General features: G+C 41.9%; 1 protein-coding gene across 3 annotated transcripts in view; it reads right to left on the reverse strand.

Moving 5' to 3' along the window:
- The window catches only part of TTC39C (tetratricopeptide repeat domain 39C), a 123,565-nt gene that overhangs the window by 96,877 nt on the left and 5,641 nt on the right, over positions 1-21,047 (reverse strand). The window contains exon 1 of one of the 3 annotated variants that reach the window (XM_074383668.1): positions 1-20,808. This exon is cut by the window's left edge and continues 27,161 nt beyond it. The exons of 1 other annotated variant lie outside the window; for it this stretch is intronic. Coding sequence is in view for 1 of the 2 variants with exons in the window: in XM_039463823.2 (XP_039319757.1) it covers positions 20,811-20,913 (103 nt within the window). In the remaining variant the exon portion in view is untranslated. Of the gene's footprint in view, positions 20,914-21,047 lie in introns of those variants that run through there. One more of the 3 variants, XM_039463823.2, reaches the window with a different exon arrangement.

Below are 21,047 nucleotides of genomic sequence, written 5' to 3' on the forward strand. Positions count from 1 at the left end.
CTTTTTCCCCTGAACTCAATCCACTTCCTTTCACTATTGTATCTAACGCAAAATTCCACCAACACCACTTTCATTTTAAACTATCATTGCATAATGCCTCCTACAATCTACATTTCCTCTTTGTAACTGTCTCAGAAATAATCAGTAATTTATAATGCAATGACATAGTACCATCATTTCACACCGATGTCTACACTTGCCCTGTGTTATATATACATAAGCACGCAAAAGTAACACACAGTGGAAACTCGCTTAGCCAATCTTCACTCTCCTAAATCAGAGACAGAGACAGAGACAGAGACAGAGACAGAGAGAGAGAACGCTAGATGCCCTTCACCTATTGAATACTCAAGCCAGTGGGCTTTTCTCTTTACTACTTAAGCCCTATGCTTACTGATAGTCTCAAAGCGATTATTTCCAAATGTGTTTATTCCTATTGCCCTTGTTATATAACAATTGCTATATATAAATATATACAGCCTTGTTAAATAACAATTACCGAACTCATCGTTCATTGCATAACTACATGAAATAATGTAAAAAAATTACATTTATGAAAAATAAATAAATGCTTTGAAAAGACTTGAAAATGGCAGATGACTTTAAAAGTTGCTTTAGGGTTAGGTGAAAGCAAGATAAGTGTGAAAGACTTATAAAACTAACGGGCATCCACCCAATATTGCTTCACAAATGATTTTAACCTCTTACTACACTTTAGTGACCCCAATACTGAAAGTCACAGGAATGTATTGTAGATGTGGCTTATGCAAGAAATTCAAGTTAAAAATCCATCACCAAACTCACAAAGTAAAGGCCTTAGCCCCACATCAAAAGTAATAACAAGATATTTATTCAATGTTAATTCATTTTTATAATCCCCTGCTTTAACTGACTTCTTAAATCACAATAAATCGTCACTAGCGGTCCCAGTTATGGTCCCCCAATTACTCCTCCAACTACTTCGAGTACTTTATTAATACTCAGTACTACATACATTTCTTGCCCAACAGAGTTAAAATACTGGTGTAACATTTCCTAATTGATGACAAATTGGCAAAGAAATTATAACATTGCTTAATCCTTCAAACTTGTTCCTCTTGTTGTATTTCCTCTCTTGCTCTGTATGGCAGTATCATCCAACTAGTGATCCAGAACATCCTCAATTCTTCCTTTTTCCTCCCAACCACAACCAAAAATCAAATTGAAACCAAACAGGAGTCCTGCTGATTCTATCTCCTAAAACCTTTCATATGTATCTCCCTTGCTCTCCCCAGCCCCACGGGGGCTATGACAATTGCTCTCTAACTTGTTTTCTTTCCTCCAGGCTTACTGTGTACAATGCCTCCAGAAATTAGTTTTCTAAAATACAAATCCATGTCACTCCTCTGCTCAAAAACCACCCATGGTGCCAGGCATGGTAGCTCACACCTGTAATCCTAGTCCATCTCTACAAACAAAACAAAAATCTGCCAATGGCTCCTGACTACCCAAGTGAGAAAGGCTAAAATCCATGGTTCTACATAGAACACAGACCAACCTAACATGTGTGTCCACGTCCACCACTCTTTTAAATACACATTCCTTTGTGCAGCCACAGAACAGCTTGATCCTGAATATAACACATGCCTGGTTTGAAGATGCTGGCTCTGCCCCAGCCCGGCTGGGAGACTTCCCTGCTCATCCTCAAGGCAACGACTCTGACACTCCCTCAATTCCCATGGCCCTGGTTTCAAGTCCTGGCTCTGCTAAGTGAAGTGTCCTTGGAAAATAATTCTTTTGAGTCCCAGTTTCCTCATCTGTAAAGCAGGGAGAAATGACAGTACCCATCTTACAGGTGCATATGGGGGACTGAATGAGGATACCAGCACAGTGCCTGGCACACTGGGGGTCCTCTATAAGTGCCGTGTATCTCTGCTGCTATAGTCTGAATTGTGTCCCCTAAAAGGTCATATGTTGATGCCCTAACCCCTAATTTGACTATATCTGGACACAGGCTTTTAGGAAGTAACTGAATTTAAATAAGGTCATAAGAATGGGGTCCTAATCCAAGAGGGCTGAAGTCTTTCTAAGAAGGGGAAGAAAGAAATCTCACTCTCTCACATGTGCCTCTCACACTCAGAGAAAAGGTCATGTGAGAACATGGCCATAAAGTAGCTGTCTACAAGCCAGGAAGAGAGCCAGCCCTCACCAGATCTCAACCATGCTGGCTCCCTAGTCTCAAACTCCCAGACTCTAGAACTGTGAGAAAATACATTTCTGTTGTTTAAGCCACCCAGTCTTTGGTGTCTTGTTAGGGCAGCCCAAGTGGACCAATACATCTGTTGTTACTACTGTTCTCATGAGGTAGTTCCATTTAAATTATAGGCTGCGTGGGCCAGGCCTGGTGGTTCATGTCTGTAATCCCAGCACTTTGGGAGGCCAAGGCAGGGGGATTGCTTGAACCCAGAAGTTCAAGGCCAGGCAGGACAATGTGGCAAGTCCCCATCTCTACAGAAACTACAAAAATTAGCCAGACATGGTGGTGCATGCCTGTGGTCCCAGCTACTCAGTAGGCTGAGGTAGGAGGATCACCTGAGGCTGGGAGGTCAAGGCTGCAGTGAGCTGTGACATTACTCCAGCCTGGGTGACTGAATGAGACTCTGTCTCAAGAAAAATAAAAATAAATTATGTGCGGTGTGGATTGTCCTCACCAGATGGGCACTTCCTTGCGGGCAGGGAGTAACTCTTACTCATCTTTGTCTCCTCTCAGGACTTACCATGGTAATTTAAACACAGTCGGCACATAATCAATGTTTAGTTTATATATGAAAATAAAGAGGACTCAACTTTAAACAAACAGTACCCTTTACAGAATTTGGTTTTGAATTATAAGAGATAAATGGTGCCACTAGACATGCATCTGACAACTCGGGGAATATGGATACACAGCATAGCAGGTGGTGATTTGGGGTTGTATTTTTACTGACCCCAGGCTGAGGCTTCATCTGCAGGGAAGTCTCTGAAGAAATATGTCACCTGAAGAAAGAAAAGAGCTAAAAGATCTTTTCTCCTGACCTGATCCATGGTACCTGCCTTTCACAGTCATACCCCAGAGTAAAATGTCACAGTCTCTTTGTGATCTCCTTGAAGAACTCAAGTTCACAACAGCAACCCTGCCACTAACTACACTTTACTACCACCTTCCATTTGTAGTGAATTTTGCATTTCAAAAGGAACTAGATTCCATGTCTAAGTGCTGAACTGACAATACCACAATATTGTAATAACCAGTTAATACAACACAGAATGTGTAATACATGCAAGCCTTAAAATAAGTAAGAGATACCAATTTGGAGTCTTACGCAATCCTCCTGGTGAGACAGTCTATCTGAGACTCTCTAATACCCCAGACAAATTTCCTATCATAAGGAATCCACATATTTGGAGAATGGGGGACACACGGCATATACAGTGGGAACCCAGAAAAACTCATGTTTAAAGTAAGAATCATTCATACACCATTGACTAAGTACCTACTACATGATAGACATTAGGCTAGGTTAGGTATAGGGGATACAGTAGTGAGCCAGACAAAATTCTTCATCTGAAGGAGGACAGTCCAGCTGGGGGAAATATTATCTTAGAGAATACAGGCAGTACTCACTTTATATGATAGAATAAGATCCTAAAAAGGACCATGCAAGCTGAAAGCATACAAACTGATCTTAATAATAAATGGGAAAAATCAGAAGTGCCCTGTGATCTTTTTAAAAACATTAAACCTATAGCTAACATCATAGTCAATAGTAAAAGACCAAAAGCTTTTCCTCTAAGAGCAGAAAAAGACAAAAATGCCCACTTTTGCCATTGCTATTCAGCATAGTACTAGAAGTCCTAACCAGAGCAATTAGTAAAGGAAAAGAAATAAAAAGCATCCGAATTGGAAAGAAAAAAAATAAAATTATCTGTTTACAGATGACATGAGCTTAGATGTCGGAAACCCTAAAAATGGCCAGGCATGGTGGCTCACATCTGTAATCCTGGCACTTTGGGAGGCCAAGACAGGCAGATCACTTGAGTCTAGGAGGTTGAGACCAGCCTGGGCAACATGGCAAGACCCCATCTCTAACACACACACACACACACACACACACACACACACACACAGACACACACACAAACACATGCACACAAACACACACAAATTAGCCAGGTGTAGTGGCACACACCTGTAGCTCCAGCTACTCAGGAGGCTGAAGTGGGACAATCAACTTAGCCTGGGAAGATAAAGACTGCAGTAGATTGTGATCATGCCACAGCACTCCAGCCTGGGCAACAAAGTGAGATCCTGTCTCAAGAAAACAAAAACAGAAACAAAAATATCCCCTAAAAATTCTACAAGAAATGGTTAAAAGAAACAAATTCAGCAAAGTTGCAAGATACAAAATCAACACATAAAAATCAGTTGTATTTCTATACACTAACAATGAATAATTCAAAACATTAAGAAAGTTCAATTTACAACAGCATCAAAAGGAATAAAACACTTAGGAATAAACTTAACCAGGGAGGTGAAAGAATACACTGAAAACTATAAAGCAGTGCTGAAAGAAATCAAAGATGATATCAATAAATGGAAAGATGTCCCATGTCCGTGGACTGGAAGACTTAATATTAGCTAATACTACTTGAGTCATCTCTAGATTCAATGTAATCCCTATCAAAATATAAACAATGTCTTTTATGCAGAAATAGAAAAATCCATTTTAAAATTCATATGGAATCTCAAGGGACCCCAAATAGCCAAATATTTTGAAAAAGAAGAACAAATTGGAAGACCTCACACTTCCTGATTTCAAAATTTACTACAAAGCTACAGTATTAAAACAGTGTTGTACCAGTGCAAACACTGACATACAGACGAATGGAAAAGAAAGGGATACAGAGCCCACACATGGTCAGATGATTTTCAACAAGGATGCCAAGACCCTTCAACAGGGAAAGGGCAATCTTTTCAACAAATGGTGCTGGGAAAACTGGATATCCACATGTAAATGAATGAAGTTGACCCTTACTTCACACCATTAAAAAAATTAAGTCAAAATGGATCAAGAACCTATGCATTAGAGTTAAAACTATAAAACTCTTATTAGAAAACAGAGAAAAAGCTTCATGACATTGGATTTGGCAAAGGTTTCTTGGATGTGATACCAAAGGCACACACAAAAACAGAAAATACAGATACACAGGTCTATATTAAAATTAAAATCTTTTCTGCATCAAAGGACACTAACAACAAAGTGAAAAGGCAACCCATGGAATGGGGGAAACATCTGAAAATCATATACTAGATAAGGAGTTAATATCCACAATATATAAAGAACTCTTAAAACTCAACAACACAAAAACCAAACAATTTAAAAATTGGGCAAAGGACTTGAATAAACATTTCTCCAAAGAATAAACACAAATGACCACAAGCACATTAACACATGCTCAATATCACTGATCACTGGAGAAATGTGAATCAGACTCCACCTCACACCTATTAGGATGGCAATTATCCAAAACAAATCAAGAAATCCTTGTTGGCAAGGATGTAGAAAAACTGGAACCCTTGTGTACCACTGATAGGAATGTAAAATGGTATAATCACTGTGGAAAACAGTATAGCGGTTCCTCAAAAAAACTGAAAATAGGGCTGGGTACAGTGACTCACACTTGTAATACCAATGTTTTGGGAAGCCAAAGTGAGATTATCCCTTGAGCCCAGTAGTTAGAGGCCAGCCCAGGCAACACAGCGAGATCCCAGTTCCATAAAAAAAAGCAAAATTAGCTGGGTGTGATGGCATGTGCATGTAGCCCTAGTTACTTGGGAGGCTGAGGCAGGAGAATCACATAAGCCAGTAAGTTTAAGGTTACAGTGAGCTCTGATCACACCATGGCACTCCAGCCTAGGCAAGAAGCAAGACTGTGTCTCTTAAAAAAAAAAAAAATGGGCCGGGCGCGGTGGCTCAAGCCTGTAATCCCAGCACTTTGGGAGGCCGAGGCGGGTGGATCACGAGGTCAAGAGATCGAGACCAGCCTGGTCAACATGGTGAAACCCCGTTTCTACTAAAAATACAAAAAATTAGCTGGGCATGGTGGCGTGTGCCTGTAATCCCAGCTACTCAGGAGGCTGAGGCAGGAGAATTGCCTGAACCCAGGAGGCGGAGGTTGCGGTGAGCCGAGATCGTGCCATTGCACTCCAGCCTGGGTTAACAAGAGCGAAACTCCGTCTCAAAAAAAAAAAAAAAAAAAAAAATGGAGAAAGAAAATTAAAACTAGAATTACCATACGATCCAGCAATTCCACTTCTGGGTATATATCCCCAAAAAACTGAAAGCAGGAGTTCAGATATTTGTACATCCATGTTCATAGAAACATTGTTTGCAATAGCCAAAAGGTGGAAGCAGCCCAAGTGTCCACTAATGGATGAATGGGTAAACAAAATGTGGTATACACAAACAATGGAATATTATGCAGCCTTAAAAAGAAAGGGAATTCTGACATGTGGTATAACGAACATTATGCTAAGTGAAATAAGTCAATCACAAAAAGACAAATACTGTATGATTCCACTTATAAGAGGTACCTATCATAAACAAATTCATAGACAGAAAGCAGAAGGCAGTTTCTGGGGCTAGGGAAAAATGGGAAATTATCATTTAATAGGTACAAAGTTTATAAAGACAAAAAAGTTCTGCAGATAGATGCTGGTGATGGTTGTACTTAATGTCACTAATGCCACTGTACCGTACATCTAAAAATGAATAAAATGGTATCACCTCATGTATATTTTACCACAATTGAAAAAAATGTAAAAAGCATTTTAAAACTCTACCATTTATAAACATTAGGGAAATGAAAAAATTAGCAAAACATTTACTTTATAAAGTCTTATTTAAAATATTAGAAGCATTGAGCATTAAAGGGATTTCCTTCTTGGTAAGAAACTTATCAAGAGGATTTTGAGCAGGGCATGCCCTCTTCTTGTAGGGTAACATATGATATAAAGTAAGCATCTTACCATACTTTGAACTGTGATACTCCTTACGAAGTTTGGCTTAGCTCCAGTTTAGCCTTTGTGGTTTCTATGTTGTGAGATCCTTCCAAGAGTAATTTGTGAAGTTTTTCTTGGCCAATGTCACCTCCTCTGTGACATCTGCATCTTTTTTCTTACAACCACTCTCCTCCTTTATGTCTAATAAACTCCCCTTCACTAACTGCCTGTGGCTGCACATCCAGAGTCCCTCAAATAGGGGCAATGTCAACATTCCAGATCAGCTTTTTATATTTCATTCCCTTGTTACTTCCAGTGTTACCACTTTTTTCTTTGCTGCACTTTCATCTTTGTTGGCCAAAGCCCTCATTGAATTATCCCTTTTGTAAAATGTCAGTGGGTCATCACTAGGAATGAATGAAGCAACACAAGGACACTCTTTGCTGTTTGTGAACTGAATAAAAGGTTCAATGACCAATCACAGGAAGACTCTGAAAGAAGTCACACGATTGGCCACTGATGATGATGTGCATCTGTTATATATACAATGATTTGTGGCCTGAAGAGCTAGTGGCTACAGTTACTCATAACTCATACACAGTAGTAGCTGAAAATTGAACTGTGTTAGTGGGAAACTGATGTTACTTTTAAAGTCTGGAAACTTGAATCTGTGCATATTAGAAGCAAGTAAAAGAAGGACTGTCTGGGCATGATTACAAACTGAGGTAAGAACACAAAGGAAAGGAACCTGATTCATACAGAATGCATAGCAAAGAAATGAGGCTGGAAGACCATGGAAAGCCTCTCCAGAAAGGGAGGGTGAACTTGAGGTTGAAGGATAAGTAGAAATTGAGTCAGCTTGGAGGAGAGATTCCAGGTGCAATGAAAACCCTGTGTCAGGAGGAAGCAAAGCAAAGTCAAGAATCTGAAAGACCAAGGTAACTACAGGTCAGAGAGTAAGGAAAGAACACAGCAATGGAAGACAAAGCTACCAAATGGCATAACTGGACAAAGCACTGGTTATTTATTTGTTTATTGAGACAGTCACACTGTTGCCCAGGCTGGAGTGCAGTGATGCCATCTCAGCTCACCGCAACCTCCGCCTACCAGGTTTAAGCAATTCTCATGCCTCAGCCTCCTGAGTAGCTGGGATTAAAGGCATGTGCTACCATGCCTGGCTATTTTTATATTTTTAGCAGAGACAGGGTCTCGCCATGTTGGCCAGGCTGGTCTCAAACTGCTGGCCTCAAGTGATCCACTCATCTTCGCCTTCCCAAGTGCTGTGATTACAAGTGTGAGCCACTGCACCAAGCCTTTTCAATGAAGGTTAATATGGATTCCAAAGCTGGTTAAAACCAAAGTCATTGCCAATTTAAAGCTATTTTACTTTTCTGTTTTTCTACAAACCACTGTATAAAAGGGGGATCCATGAGTCTATTTTATAGCATGAGCTAACTGGGATTTGTACAGCCACAGCCTAGAAAGAATACAATAAAAATATTTTAAAACACAGGTTGGGCATCCTATTCCACAAATCTGAAACCCAAAATGCTCCAAAACCTAAAACTTTTTGAGTGCTGGCATGCTGCCACACATGAAAAATTCCACACCTGATCTTATGTGACGTTCACAGTCAAAATGCAGTCAAAACTTTCTTTCATGCATAAAATTTAAAATATTGTACAAAATTACCTTCAAGCTATGTGCATAAAATGTATATGAAACATAAATGAATTCTGTGTTTAGACTTGGGTCCCATTCCTAAAATGTCTCATTATGTATAAGCAAATATTCCAAAATCTGAAATCCAACACACTTCTGGTCCCAAATATTTAGGATTAGGGATACTCAATCTTCATACGTTAAAAAAAAAAGAGGGATAAGGCAGTGGATGGTGAAGGGGCAAACCCAGTAGGTCTGAGTTATGCCAGGCAAGTCCTGCCATGCATGTTGGTCCTAATCTAAAAGCCATGGGAGGCTGAATAGTTTTCGGTGACTATTATAATAAATTACCATAAGCCTGGTGGCTGAAAACAAGAGAAATGTATTCTCTTACAGTTCTGTAGACCAGAAGAGTGAGTGACAGCAGTATCACTGGGCTGAAATTGAGGTATTCGCAGAGCCACATTCCCTGGGGAGGCTCTAGGGGTGGGTCCGTTCCATGCCTCTTCCATCCTCTGGTGACTGCCTGCATTCGGGCTTAGGGCAGCTGTTGCTCTAATCTTCAAGGCCAATGTCTTCAAATCTCTCTCTGGATGTTTCCATTTAGGCTTCTCCTGTGTGTGTGTAAAATCTCTCTCTGCCTCCCTCTTACAGAGATACATGAGATTGCGTTTAGGGCCCACTGAGATCATCGGGGATAATCCCCCATCTGAAGATCCTTAACTTAATCACATCTGCATGGCACCTTTTATTCTTTTCCTTATAAGGTAGCACTGAGAGGTTCTAGGGATTAAGACATAGATACCTCTCGGGAGGACGATTTTTCAGCCTACCACAGAGGCTGCAAAAGAGATTTTAGTGGCGAGGCATACAACTAAGACTCGAATGTTGAACAGATCACTCTGGTGAAGGTAAGGAAGGGCAGGGAGGATATAAGGAAGCCAGCTGAGCCAGTGCAAGTGTCCGAGTGAGAGGTGAGGGTGGCCTGGACTAGGCGGTAATAGTGAAGATGAAGAGAAGTGGATGGATTCAACAGACACTTGGTAGGCAAAATTGGCAGACACAAAAGGTGAGCAAGACGGAGGTGCCAAGAGCCTTCCGGTGTGTACAACTAGGTTTCAAGTGGTACAATCCACTGAGCCTGGGAGCCCTGGAAGAAGACCAGGGTAAACAACTGAGCTGCAGTCTCACTAAGTCCACGTAATACTATTCAGCATAAAAACAGGGTTCTTTTGGAGGGACCAGCGTATACTCTAGGGCGGAAGCAGATCTTGTACTCACAATCTTTTTCACTTGGGTTTGGTAAACCTTAATTTTGTATGTGCAAGTGAAGATAAAAGACTTATCCTTGAGGGCCAGGCATAGTGGCTCACACTGGTAATCCCAACACTCTGGGAGGCCAAGGCAGGCAGATCACTTGAGGGCAGGAGTTCAAGACCAGCCTGGCCAGCATGGCAAAACCCCGTCTCTACTAAAAAAAAACAAAAAATACAAAAAGTAGCCAAGTGCGGTGGCTGACCTGTAGTCTTAGCTACTTAGGAGGCTGAGGCATAAGAATCACTTAAACCCAGGAATTGGAGGCTGCAATGAGCCGAGATTGTACCACTGCACTCCAGCCTGGGCAACAGAGCAAGACCCCTTCTCAAACAAAACCAACCAAACAAAAAAAACCTTTGGGCTGTTGAGAGAATTGGGATTAAGGGATGAAGGATGAAATGCACATGACACAATGACACATGAACAGTAAGGAGCTATGACCCATTCAACCTCCATCCACTGTCATTGTTTGCCTGTGCAGGCATTTAAGCAAAGATCAACAGACTGTTGTATAATTACAAGAGTGTCCTACTTCTACCTTTATTCAGATTCCTCTCTAGTTTTGCTTAATTCATATTCATTTATTGCTAAGTCCTGATAGTCTTAAGAGTTACTGGCATGTTCTGAAAATAATTCTTCAGATTATTCCCTTTTTAAATAGTTTTTCTCAATCTATTATTAATGTGCATCAAATATTTTCCCAACTTATCAGCAATAATTCCTTCTCTATCTTAAGACAGAGAATAAACAAGCAATTCATCTCTATTCTATGCTAATGGCCCACGGAGACAGCATTGATAAGCAGTTTACAAAGAGGACATCCAAATCACATTTCTCAACCAAAAAGACTTTCTAACCCATCCTTCAACAAAGACGATTTTTAAAGTAACAAAATTAATCAAGATATTTTCATTATTAACAGTACAGAGTTCCTTAAAGAACTAAAAATAGATCTACCATTTGATGCAGCAATCCCACTACTGGGTATTTACTCAGAAAAAAAGAAGTCATTATGTGAAAAATACACATGTACATGCATGTTTATAGCAGCACAATTCACAACTGCAAAAATACGAAACCAGCCCAAATTTCCATCAATCAATTAATGGATAAAGAAAATGTGGTATATATTTCATGGTATATACCATGAAATACTCAGCCATGAAAAGGAATGAAATAATGACATTTGCAGCCACCTGGATGCAGCTGGAGACCATTATTCTAAGTGAAGTAACTCAGGAATGGAAGACCAAGCATCTATGTTCTCACTTACATGTGGCAGCTAAGCTATGAGGATGAAAAGGCATAAGAATGGCACAACAGACTTTGGGGACTCGGCGGGGGAAGGCTGGGAGTGGGTAGAGGATAAAAGACTACACATTGGGTACAGTGTACACTGCTTAGGAGATGAGTACACCAAAATCTCAGAAATCACCACTAAATAACTTATCCATGTAACCAAACACATTCACCCCAAAATATTGAAATTTAAAAGATATTTTCATAATTTTCTCAAACAGCTTTAAGTCGTAATATGATTCCTTTATTATATGTGGCATAATCTACAAATTGCATGAATGCTTTGAGGATTAAACACACACATCTGGCCAGGTGTGGTGGCTCACACCTGTAATCCCAGCACTTTAGGAAGCCAAGGTAAGTGGATGACCTAAGGTCAGGAGATTGAGATCAGCCTAGCCAACATGGAAAAACCCCGTCTCTAGTAAAAATACAATGATTAGCCAGATGTGGTGGTACATGCCTGTAATCCCAGCTACTTAGAAGGCTGAGACAAGAGAATCGCTTGAACCCGGGAGGCAGAGGTTGCAGTGAGCTGAGATGGCACCACTGTACTCCAACCTGGGTGACAGAGTGAGAATCCATCTCAAAAATAAACAAAAACCCAAAAAACCTACATATCTATTTATAAAGCAAGCCAAATACTAATTAATTTTAGGGAATAATTTAAATATATTACAGACAGGCACAGTGGTTCACACCTGTAATCCCAGCACTTTTGGAGATTGAGATGGGTGGATCACCGGAGGTCAGGAGGTCAATACCAGCCTGACCAATATGGTGAAACTTTGTCTCTACTAAAAACACAAAAATTAGTCAGATGTGGTGGCATGTGCCTATAGTCCCAACTACTTGGGAGGCTGAGACAGGAGAATTGCTTGAACCTGGGAGGCAGAGGTTGCAGTAAACTGAAACCACACCACTGCACTCCAGCCTGGGCGACAAAGTGAGACTCTATCTCAAAAAAAAATCATAAAAAAATTTTTCAGTTAAAAGTGATTTCAAAGGGAAGCTGGACACATTCTTCATAATAAAATTTTGTGTGAATTAGTCCTCGGTAAACAACTCTGAATTCATAGCAGATGTCCACCTTTCACCAAGGCATCTACATTTTTTTTTCGTTTTTAGTAGAGCATAGGTTGAGAAAATTTCATTTGGGCTTATATCACTATTTCACTGGCTTCCTTAAGAATAAATTAATAGAATAGCTATGTGATGAAGTTTTGTTTTGTTTTACAACTCAACGTTCTTCCATTAGGAGAAAAGCTCCCAATTTCAAGTTAGCCTCAATTACTCTCTCTCATAAGCCCAGCCCAGATCCAAAATATCACACAAGGGCTACAGAAAAACACTCATGCATTCTCTCCTCACCATTTTTACGCTGGCTATTTCTCCAGAACAAGAATCTCTGAGAATTCCACCATAGCAGGTCCCGACACTTTGACTAAACTTGTAAGCAGTCTGGAAGTAGTTCAGCCATTTCCCCCATACCGCAGCCCTTTACCACCTCCTTGTTTCTTTCCATGCTATTTCAAGAGGAGTAATTTCTAGTTCAATTTGTAATTTCGATAACTCAAAGTAATGAGTGTCTCATCAATCATCAATACAGAAATAATCAAAAATAGGTTTGGATCCACACGGCTGGCAGCTGAAGCAAATGACATTCCAGATGTAAACGAAACTCTTTTCTGTGCAACTAAATCGATGCGAACTTGGCTATAATGTGGCGGAAAGTCAGTAGCCCAATTCCTTCAACAACTGCAGGCCTGGAAAAGCAGCACCATTGTTGCCAAGGTCACATCAAGCCAGGTGCAGTGGCTCGCTCTATATTCCCAGCACTTTGGGAGGCCAAGGTGGGAGCATTGCTTGAGTTGAGGAGTTCAACTCCTGGGCAACATAGCAAGATCTCATATCTACTAAAAAATAAAAAATTAGCCGGGTGTGGTGACCCATGCCTGTAGTCCCAGCTACTCAGGAGGCCAAGGCGGAAGGATGACTTGAGCCCAGGAGATCAAGGCTACAGTGAGCTATGATCATGTCACTGTACTGCAGCTTGGATGACAGGGCAAGACCCTGTCTCAAAAAAAAAAAAAAAATAGTCACATGAGACAAGCATGCAGATGATGAATTCCAACATACTACTTTATTTTAGACCTAAATAAAGACGTGGGTGAGCTTAATTTGCAAGAAAGACAGATACCAAGTTATTTCTTGTTCCAGAAATCAGTTGACAACATATAACTTGAGATTTTGCAATTCACCATTCAAAATGGCGGACAAGGGGAAGCACTCAAAGCCTTGCCAGTGACGCATTCTGTTGGAAGGGATCCTAGAGGCCATGCAGCATGGATTTTAGCTTAATCCAATTGCTTTTTTTTTTTTTTTTTTTTTTTGAGACAGAGTCTCGCACGCATGATCTCAGCTCACTGCATGCTCTGCCTCCTGGGTTCAAGCAATTCTCCTGCCTCAATCTCCAGAGTAGCTGGGACTACAGGCACCCACCACCACAGCCGGCTAATTTTCGTACTTTTGATAGAGACAGGATTTCACCACGTTGGTCAGGCTGGCCTCAAACTCCTGACCTCAAGTGATCTGCCTACCTCGGCCTCCCAAAGTGCTGGGATTACAGCTGTGAGCCACTGTGCCAGGCGGTTGCTTCTTAATTGCTTCTCTGTCATTTAGCAAATTCAACTTGAATTTGGATTCAAAATGTCATTTTCCCTCTTTTTGCACCAAAGAGTTTCATTTGCAAGAGAGAAAGAATGATACAAATATTTGCCAAGCTGTTGTTCATCTTTGATCCTTATTTTATAAAGTGACAATTTACATGAAGTACAACCCAAAGGATGGCTGCCACAGACAGGGGGAGGCCAGAAAAGACAATAATCCATGTGATAAGAAGGCCAAAATGGGAAGAGCAGCAAATAACACTCCACTGTGGGCACTGAGAGTGAGGCGTATCACCACGATCAGACTCGTATTTTCCTGGAAAAGCCCCACCCAAAAGGGGACTTGTGGTGCAGCCAAGCACGTAAAATAGGCTGAGCTAACATATATTATGGGATGCAACTGATGTCATGGCTGAGGGTGGGACCAGGGAAAGTTCTGCCTATCTGTGTATCAAGGTGCCCCAGAATATATTACATTATGTGGGTTTCCTTTCCTTACTAATTACTTCTAAGTACAAGCTCAACAGAAAATCATGAAGTATCTGACCCTATTTCCTCACATTTTAGAAGCATCCCATGCTCCTAAAGACTATGGAACTTTGGGGCACTTGCGCTCTGATTCATGGGGATTTGGCCTTTGCTTTTTAACTAAATTTGTATTTGTTTTAACTTGCATCACCTACTTAACAAAACAAAAGACTTGCTCACTTCCTGGGAAGCATATAGACCAGTTTACACTTTGAGATTCAAAGTTAGGAAGAGTTGGGTGGGAACAGGGCAGGAAAATAAAGTCACCTTGAGGCTGCAGAGACACAGGTCCTATAAGCTAGGTCCAGGTGGAGTATGAAGACGGGAAGAACCTCAGTGGTTCTCCATCCATGTGGCAAGGGACAGAAAAACCTGAGCTGACAGACTTTTTTGGAGCCATTAGGGCCCTAGAAGCAGCGTGTGTGTGACTGATGTTATGGGGCAGTGTGACCCAGGGAGTCCAATATTTGGGATCTTTACCTCTCAAGGAACCCTGCACCTGGCCTCTGCCCTGGTACCAACAGAGACACTCCCTTCTCCACCTCTCTTCTTTAGCCACAGCTGTGCAGCCTGGCCCCACTTTGTCTGCAGAAAGACCCCACTGCTGTGCTCTTCTAAGCAGCTCCTGGATTCAGCCACAGAGACCAAATCTGGTCCTAAACCTTCCAGCCCCAAGCTCAGGGCCTCTCAATGGAAACATTTTGTAAACCTATGGGGCCGTTCATGACATGATGACTGCAGTGGAATGGGACCAAGGACACAAGGCATCCTGCAATGTGTGAGATCATCCAGCATACTGTCTCATGTCCCGCAAAACTTCTGAACATCTCCTGGAAGTTCACATGGATGAAGAACTGTTTATTTAGTTCTAGAATGTATTTCCATTTATGCAGAAACACCAAATATCCCTTACACTGCTTGAATACACAGTTTATCAAGATTTGTTTATGATTATGGAAAAACATGTCACCAACAGCAACACTACTTATGGCAGATATCTGAGTTGTCAACTAACCACAGCTAAACCAGCCTGCATTTGTATATCACCTGCCAATATTTAACAGTGATACTGAAAGCTTCTTTTAAGATATTTAAAGCCAAATAAATTATTGAAGATACATGAAATCCTGGATACAAATATATTTCATTAATAAATTTATTTTATTTCTGCCATTCAATATTCTTAAGGATGCACAGCATACTGAAACTTATGTCATGAAAATGACAGGTCAAGATTATTTATTTTGGAGGCCAGGCACAGTGGCTCACGTCTGTAATCCCAGCACTTTGGGAGGCCGAGATGGGCAGATCAGTTGAGGCCAGAAGTTCAAGACCAGCCTGGCCAACATGGTGGAACCCCATCTTTGTACCAAAAATACAAAAATTAGCTGAGTGTAATGGCATGCACCTGTAGACCCAGTTAATCAGGAAGCTGAGGCATGAGAATCACTTGAACCCAGGAGTTGGAGGTTGCAGTGAGCTGAGATCATGCCACTGCACCCCCGCCTGGGAGATAGAGTGAGGCTGTCTGGAAAAAACAAAAAATGATTTATTTTGGGTTTGAATCTTATTTTTCAACCTTACTCTGAGACTGTCCTCAGGGGTCGGTTGCCACTCAACTGTCCTCTAAACATTTTTTCAATTCATCCTCTAATCATGGACATCTATTAAAGGCAATGTTCTCTAAAGTTCTCGGTTTGCAGAGGGTTTTAACAACGGGAGATAAGTTTTCTCAGACACTCTGTCAGCACACATCCTATGTCTTAATACAGGAAATTAATACCATTCTGACAAAGAAGGCCTGGTTCATTGCAAAAATGTCACGGTGCTCATTAAAACCACTTCAACAGCCAGTATTTTGCCTTGTCAGGTTAGGATTATTCCCCCCGTTCTCTTAACATGTACAGGTAAATTTGGTCTGTTACTTCTTTGATTTTAAAGCATACTTGCTCTTTTCTTTCCACTGCAATGCCTTCTCACCTTCTCCTAAAGCCAAATTTCTTCATTATACAAGGATAGTCATCTAACTACTTCATTTTATCATCTGAAAAAGGTGTGCTGAGCATTTGCACTTTAAAAATGTACATAGGTCAGGTGCTGTGGCTCACGCCTGTAATCCCAGGACTCTGGGAGTCCGAGGTGGGCAGATCATGAGGTCAGGAGTTCAAGACCAGCCTGACCAATATGGTGAAACCCCATTTCTACTAAAAATACGAAAATGAGCTGGGCCTTGTGGTACACACCTGTAGTCCCAGCTACTCGGGAAGCTGAGGCAGAAGAATTGCTTGAACCTGGGAGGTGGAAGTTGTAGTGAGCCAAGATCAGCCACTGCACTCCAGCCTGTGTGACAGAGCAAGACTTTGTCTCAAAAAATATAGACAGATAGATGTAACTTTATTATGATTTTTTAACATTTCCTTTATAATAGTATTTGGGCATTCTACTTATTTTTAGACATTATATGTGTGAGTAGGTTATTTCATCTATCGATTTCATTTCAGAATCATAAAAGGGGAATTACAAAATATCTGCTGGCAAAGAGGGCACCCGGACTGACAGAGTTAAAAGTCACTGCTCCAGCAAACCTCCCCTCCCAGCCACCAGGTTCTCCCAGAGACTAGCGCTTCCTGAAATGCAGGACCCCACTTTTGGAGCCTGGGAACTACATTTCTACTTTTTCATGCCAGGCAGGCAAACAACACCAGAGCATTATCATAGCACCACCCCCTAGGGGTACCCCAGAGCCCTGCAAGGGATCTGAAGGGAGAAGCAAAAGTCCCAGCAGTTGGGCCGGCCTCCTTGTCACTGCACACAACACTGAGAACAGCCATCCCGAGTAACAATGCCCAGGCCCGGCACAGCTGACACCTGTGACCTCTTTGGAAGCAGGAGACTGAGTGTCGTTAGGGCCCAGCTTTCCCTGTGATGGCACTTGTTGAAACCTGAGGGTGGCTCAGCAGCGGCTTTGCTTCCCATCGCCCCCACTCAGCACAGGGCAGCCTGGACACTCCAAGGCAAAGGCAGTGCTGGGGTCAGTTGGGAGCTCTGGCAACTGCTTATGAGAAACAGACCATCAATGATAGAGCCTGTCTGGAGCACCTCAAATTGGGCCAAGAGACACATCCATGCCATTAGAATGGGAAGGAGTGATGAGGAACAAGGTTTTCAGAGTTCCTAGAGGGCAGCTAATACCTGGGCTGCACTTGCTGACTGCAAATAAATGGGAGCTGCTATGCCTTTAACGTTGTGGACCCCACATAACTCCAGCAACCTCAGGAAGGTCAGGAACACCTGGAGAGAAAGTCCAGGTATTATCCATCTCTACCATCTCAGCCCTCTCATGCAGCTAGGCAGACGTGTAAACGATTTTGATGCAACACAAGTGCCAGATAAAGGTAAGGATGGGATGCTGCCAGAGTGCAGAGGAGTCACACAACCTTCCCCCAGAATCTGAGCTGTGTCTGAGACAGCAAGATACACCCGGCTGGATGATGCAAAATATCCCAACACAACTAGCACGGAAGGGACAAGGGAAGCAGGACAGGAAGCAGACAGGGCCAGATCACAGGATATGAGAGGCCAGGCCAGGATGCTGGGCTTTATCCTGCACAAGACTGGGAGCCACAAAGGGTCTAAAGCTTGGGGTGACATCTCCCCTGAAGACAGATCTCTCTGGGGGTTTGATGGATAGCTTCTGGGTATCAGAGTACAATCTGCACACTGCTGAAGGAACCTGCCCCAAAATGGCTTTGACAGGAAACGTGTGAATCCTTTTACTGTAAAAGTTCTGTAAGAGTGGTAGGTAGCACATGGTCACATCCAGACTCTGAAGCCAGGCAGCCCAGTTTCAACCCCAGCACTCCCCACTACTGCTGCGAGACCCGAGGTGGGCCACTTCATGTCCCTGGGCTCTTCCTCTTCCCTCTGTCTAAGGGAGACAGTAAGGACAATCCTCACAGAGCTGGTTGCGGGGATTAAATGAGGAGAAAAGTTCATGTAAGGCTGGGGCTGTGGGCTGGCTCACAGCAAATGTCATCCAGTATTTATCATTTTGTGTTTACATTGACGTACACAAGGAAAAGAAAGTCATCTAAGCCAGTGAGTTAGCAGACATTACAGCTCGGATAAGACTGAGTGTTAAAGTGGCTCTGTTTGAGGTAGATTTGAATAAAGACATGAAGTAATGCCTCCTAAAGGAAAGATCTGCCTCTCACCTTTGTCCTGTTCATGGCAGACACTCTATGAACACAGACTTTTTAAAGAGATGAATTTCCTCACTCTCTAGGGGCTTTCTCTGTAATAACTGAGTTTTCCTGCAAGACGGGAGTAACTACCTTAGATATATGTAGACATATTTCTTATGTTCTGAAATTCTTGAGCAAGAAGGAAGAGACGGAGAAAGCAACCTCCGCCAGGGAAAAGGGTGGTACAAACCACCGACCAGAAAAGTCCCAGCTCCATCATCAGATCCGCTTCCAGGAGGCATGATTTTCTCTTCAGCACATGCATGAATATTTTTATATAAAAACATGTATTTGCAGTCACTTGGCCAGAAACTAGAATGCATTTTCCCCATGTTAGTCTACAAAGGCTGTTCAACCCCCACATGGACCCACGTTACAGAGTGAGCGGCAGCCTCGTGAATTTAGGGCGTTGGGAGGAGAGTAAGTGCCGAAAGAGGTGCTGTGTAAGACAGGACCAGTTCTTCCCTTCCCAACCTGACTCCTCTCGCAGAGCAGAGCCAGCACCAGCCAGTTCTGAAATAGATAAATTCATCTTTGCCACACAGCCATCTACTTTTCTGTACTTTTTTAATACTTCCTCTTCTGAGTCCTTCATAGCCTCTTCTAGTCCCACTGCTGCTGCTAGGTAAATAGGAGGGTTATCCTGGCAAAAGAGACCAGGCACAAAAATGGTATTTCAGGAACTAAAATAGCCTGTGTGAAAGGTCTAGACTCCTGAAATACCACGTGTCTGGGGATCTACAAGTGGTTTCGTGTAACTAGAATAGAAAGTACTTCCATGTTTCAGTATTACTTCTCTTCCCCTTTTTTAAAAAAAAAAAATCGTCATCAAAACCTTATTTCACTCAATATAGCTTCTTTCAACTAAGTTAGGGAAAGAAGGTAACCTCACTGAACCTGTTAATACAATACAGTCAGTGCTCAGTATCTGTGAGTTCCACAACCAGCTGCAGATCAAACATACTCAGAAGAAAATGAAGATTCCATCAGTACTAAATATACAGACTTTTCCCCTTGTCACTATTCCCTAACAACACAGTTTAACAACTATCTACATAGCATTTACATAGTATTAAGTATTATAAGTCACTAGGTAAGTTCAGATATATGGGAGGATGTGTACAATGATCTGCAAATACTGTGCCATTTTCTATCAGGGATTTGAGCATCCATAGATTTTGGTATGCTCTGGGGGTTCTGGAACCAATCCCTCATGGATAATAAGGGATAACTGTATATGTGATTTAGAGAACACATTCTTTTTTTTTTTTTTTTTTTTTTTGAGATGGAGTCTTCACTCCATCATCCAGGCTGGAATGCAATGGCGAGATCTTAGCTCACTGCAACCTCTGCCTCCTGGGTTCACGCAATTCTTCTGACTCAGCCTCCTGAGTAGCTGGGACTACAGGTACACGCCGCTGTGCCCAGCTAACTATTTTGTATTTTAGTAGAGATGGAGTTTCATCATGTTGCCCAGGCTGGTCTCAAACTCCTGGGCTCAGGCAATCCGCCCGCCTCAGCCTCCCAAAGTGCTGGGATTACAGGCGTGAGCTACCACGCCCAGCCAAGAACACATTCTTTTAAAGGCTCACATCTTTTGCTTTGTTTGTACAAGTGTACACTTGTATACACTTACAGGAACTTACATACACTACAGCACAGGTATTTTTTTCCTGCTAATTTCCTCCAAACTCTATTATTCTACAGGCAGCTGCATTCTAAAAGGAATCTCAGTTAAGCCAAATGAATCTTTAATGAATATTTAATTAGGACCTTTTCAGACAGTATAATAGTTGGGGAGGAAAAAAAGATGCCTTTTTACAAACACACTACTGAGCTGAAGAGGATGGAAAAAGTCAACAGATGAATTTCCTGTCTTTCCCGCCAGTTTCCTTAAACCATTTCTGCTTTTCATTGCTTCTCCTTTTCTTACATCTTTGCATCTGTGGACTTCCCTATCATCTCCAGGAGCAAGGCAGAGACAGATTCTTGTCTGTGAGCAGCTGAATTGTCTAGAAAACATGCACAGCCTGCAAGTCCTTCCTGTCCTCCCAAGAATCTGACGTGGTTTTAGGCAGGCAAGAGGCTCAGGGGCTGATGCAACATCTCTTGCAAGTGCCTTTCAGTTTTTCCAGGAAGCACCACGGTTTTCTCAGGCATAAAAAACCGTTTTCTGTAAAAGGCCAGAGAGTAGATATTTTAGGCTTTACGTGCCATATGGTCTCTGACACAACTGCTCACTTCTGCAGGTGTAGTGCAGAAGCAACCATTGACCACACATAACCAAAAGAGCATCGCTGTGTCTCA

The sequence above is a fragment of the Saimiri boliviensis genome, chromosome 13 (assembly GCF_048565385.1).
Source record: "Saimiri boliviensis isolate mSaiBol1 chromosome 13, mSaiBol1.pri, whole genome shotgun sequence".
Lineage (NCBI taxonomy): Eukaryota > Metazoa > Chordata > Mammalia > Primates > Cebidae > Saimiri > Saimiri boliviensis.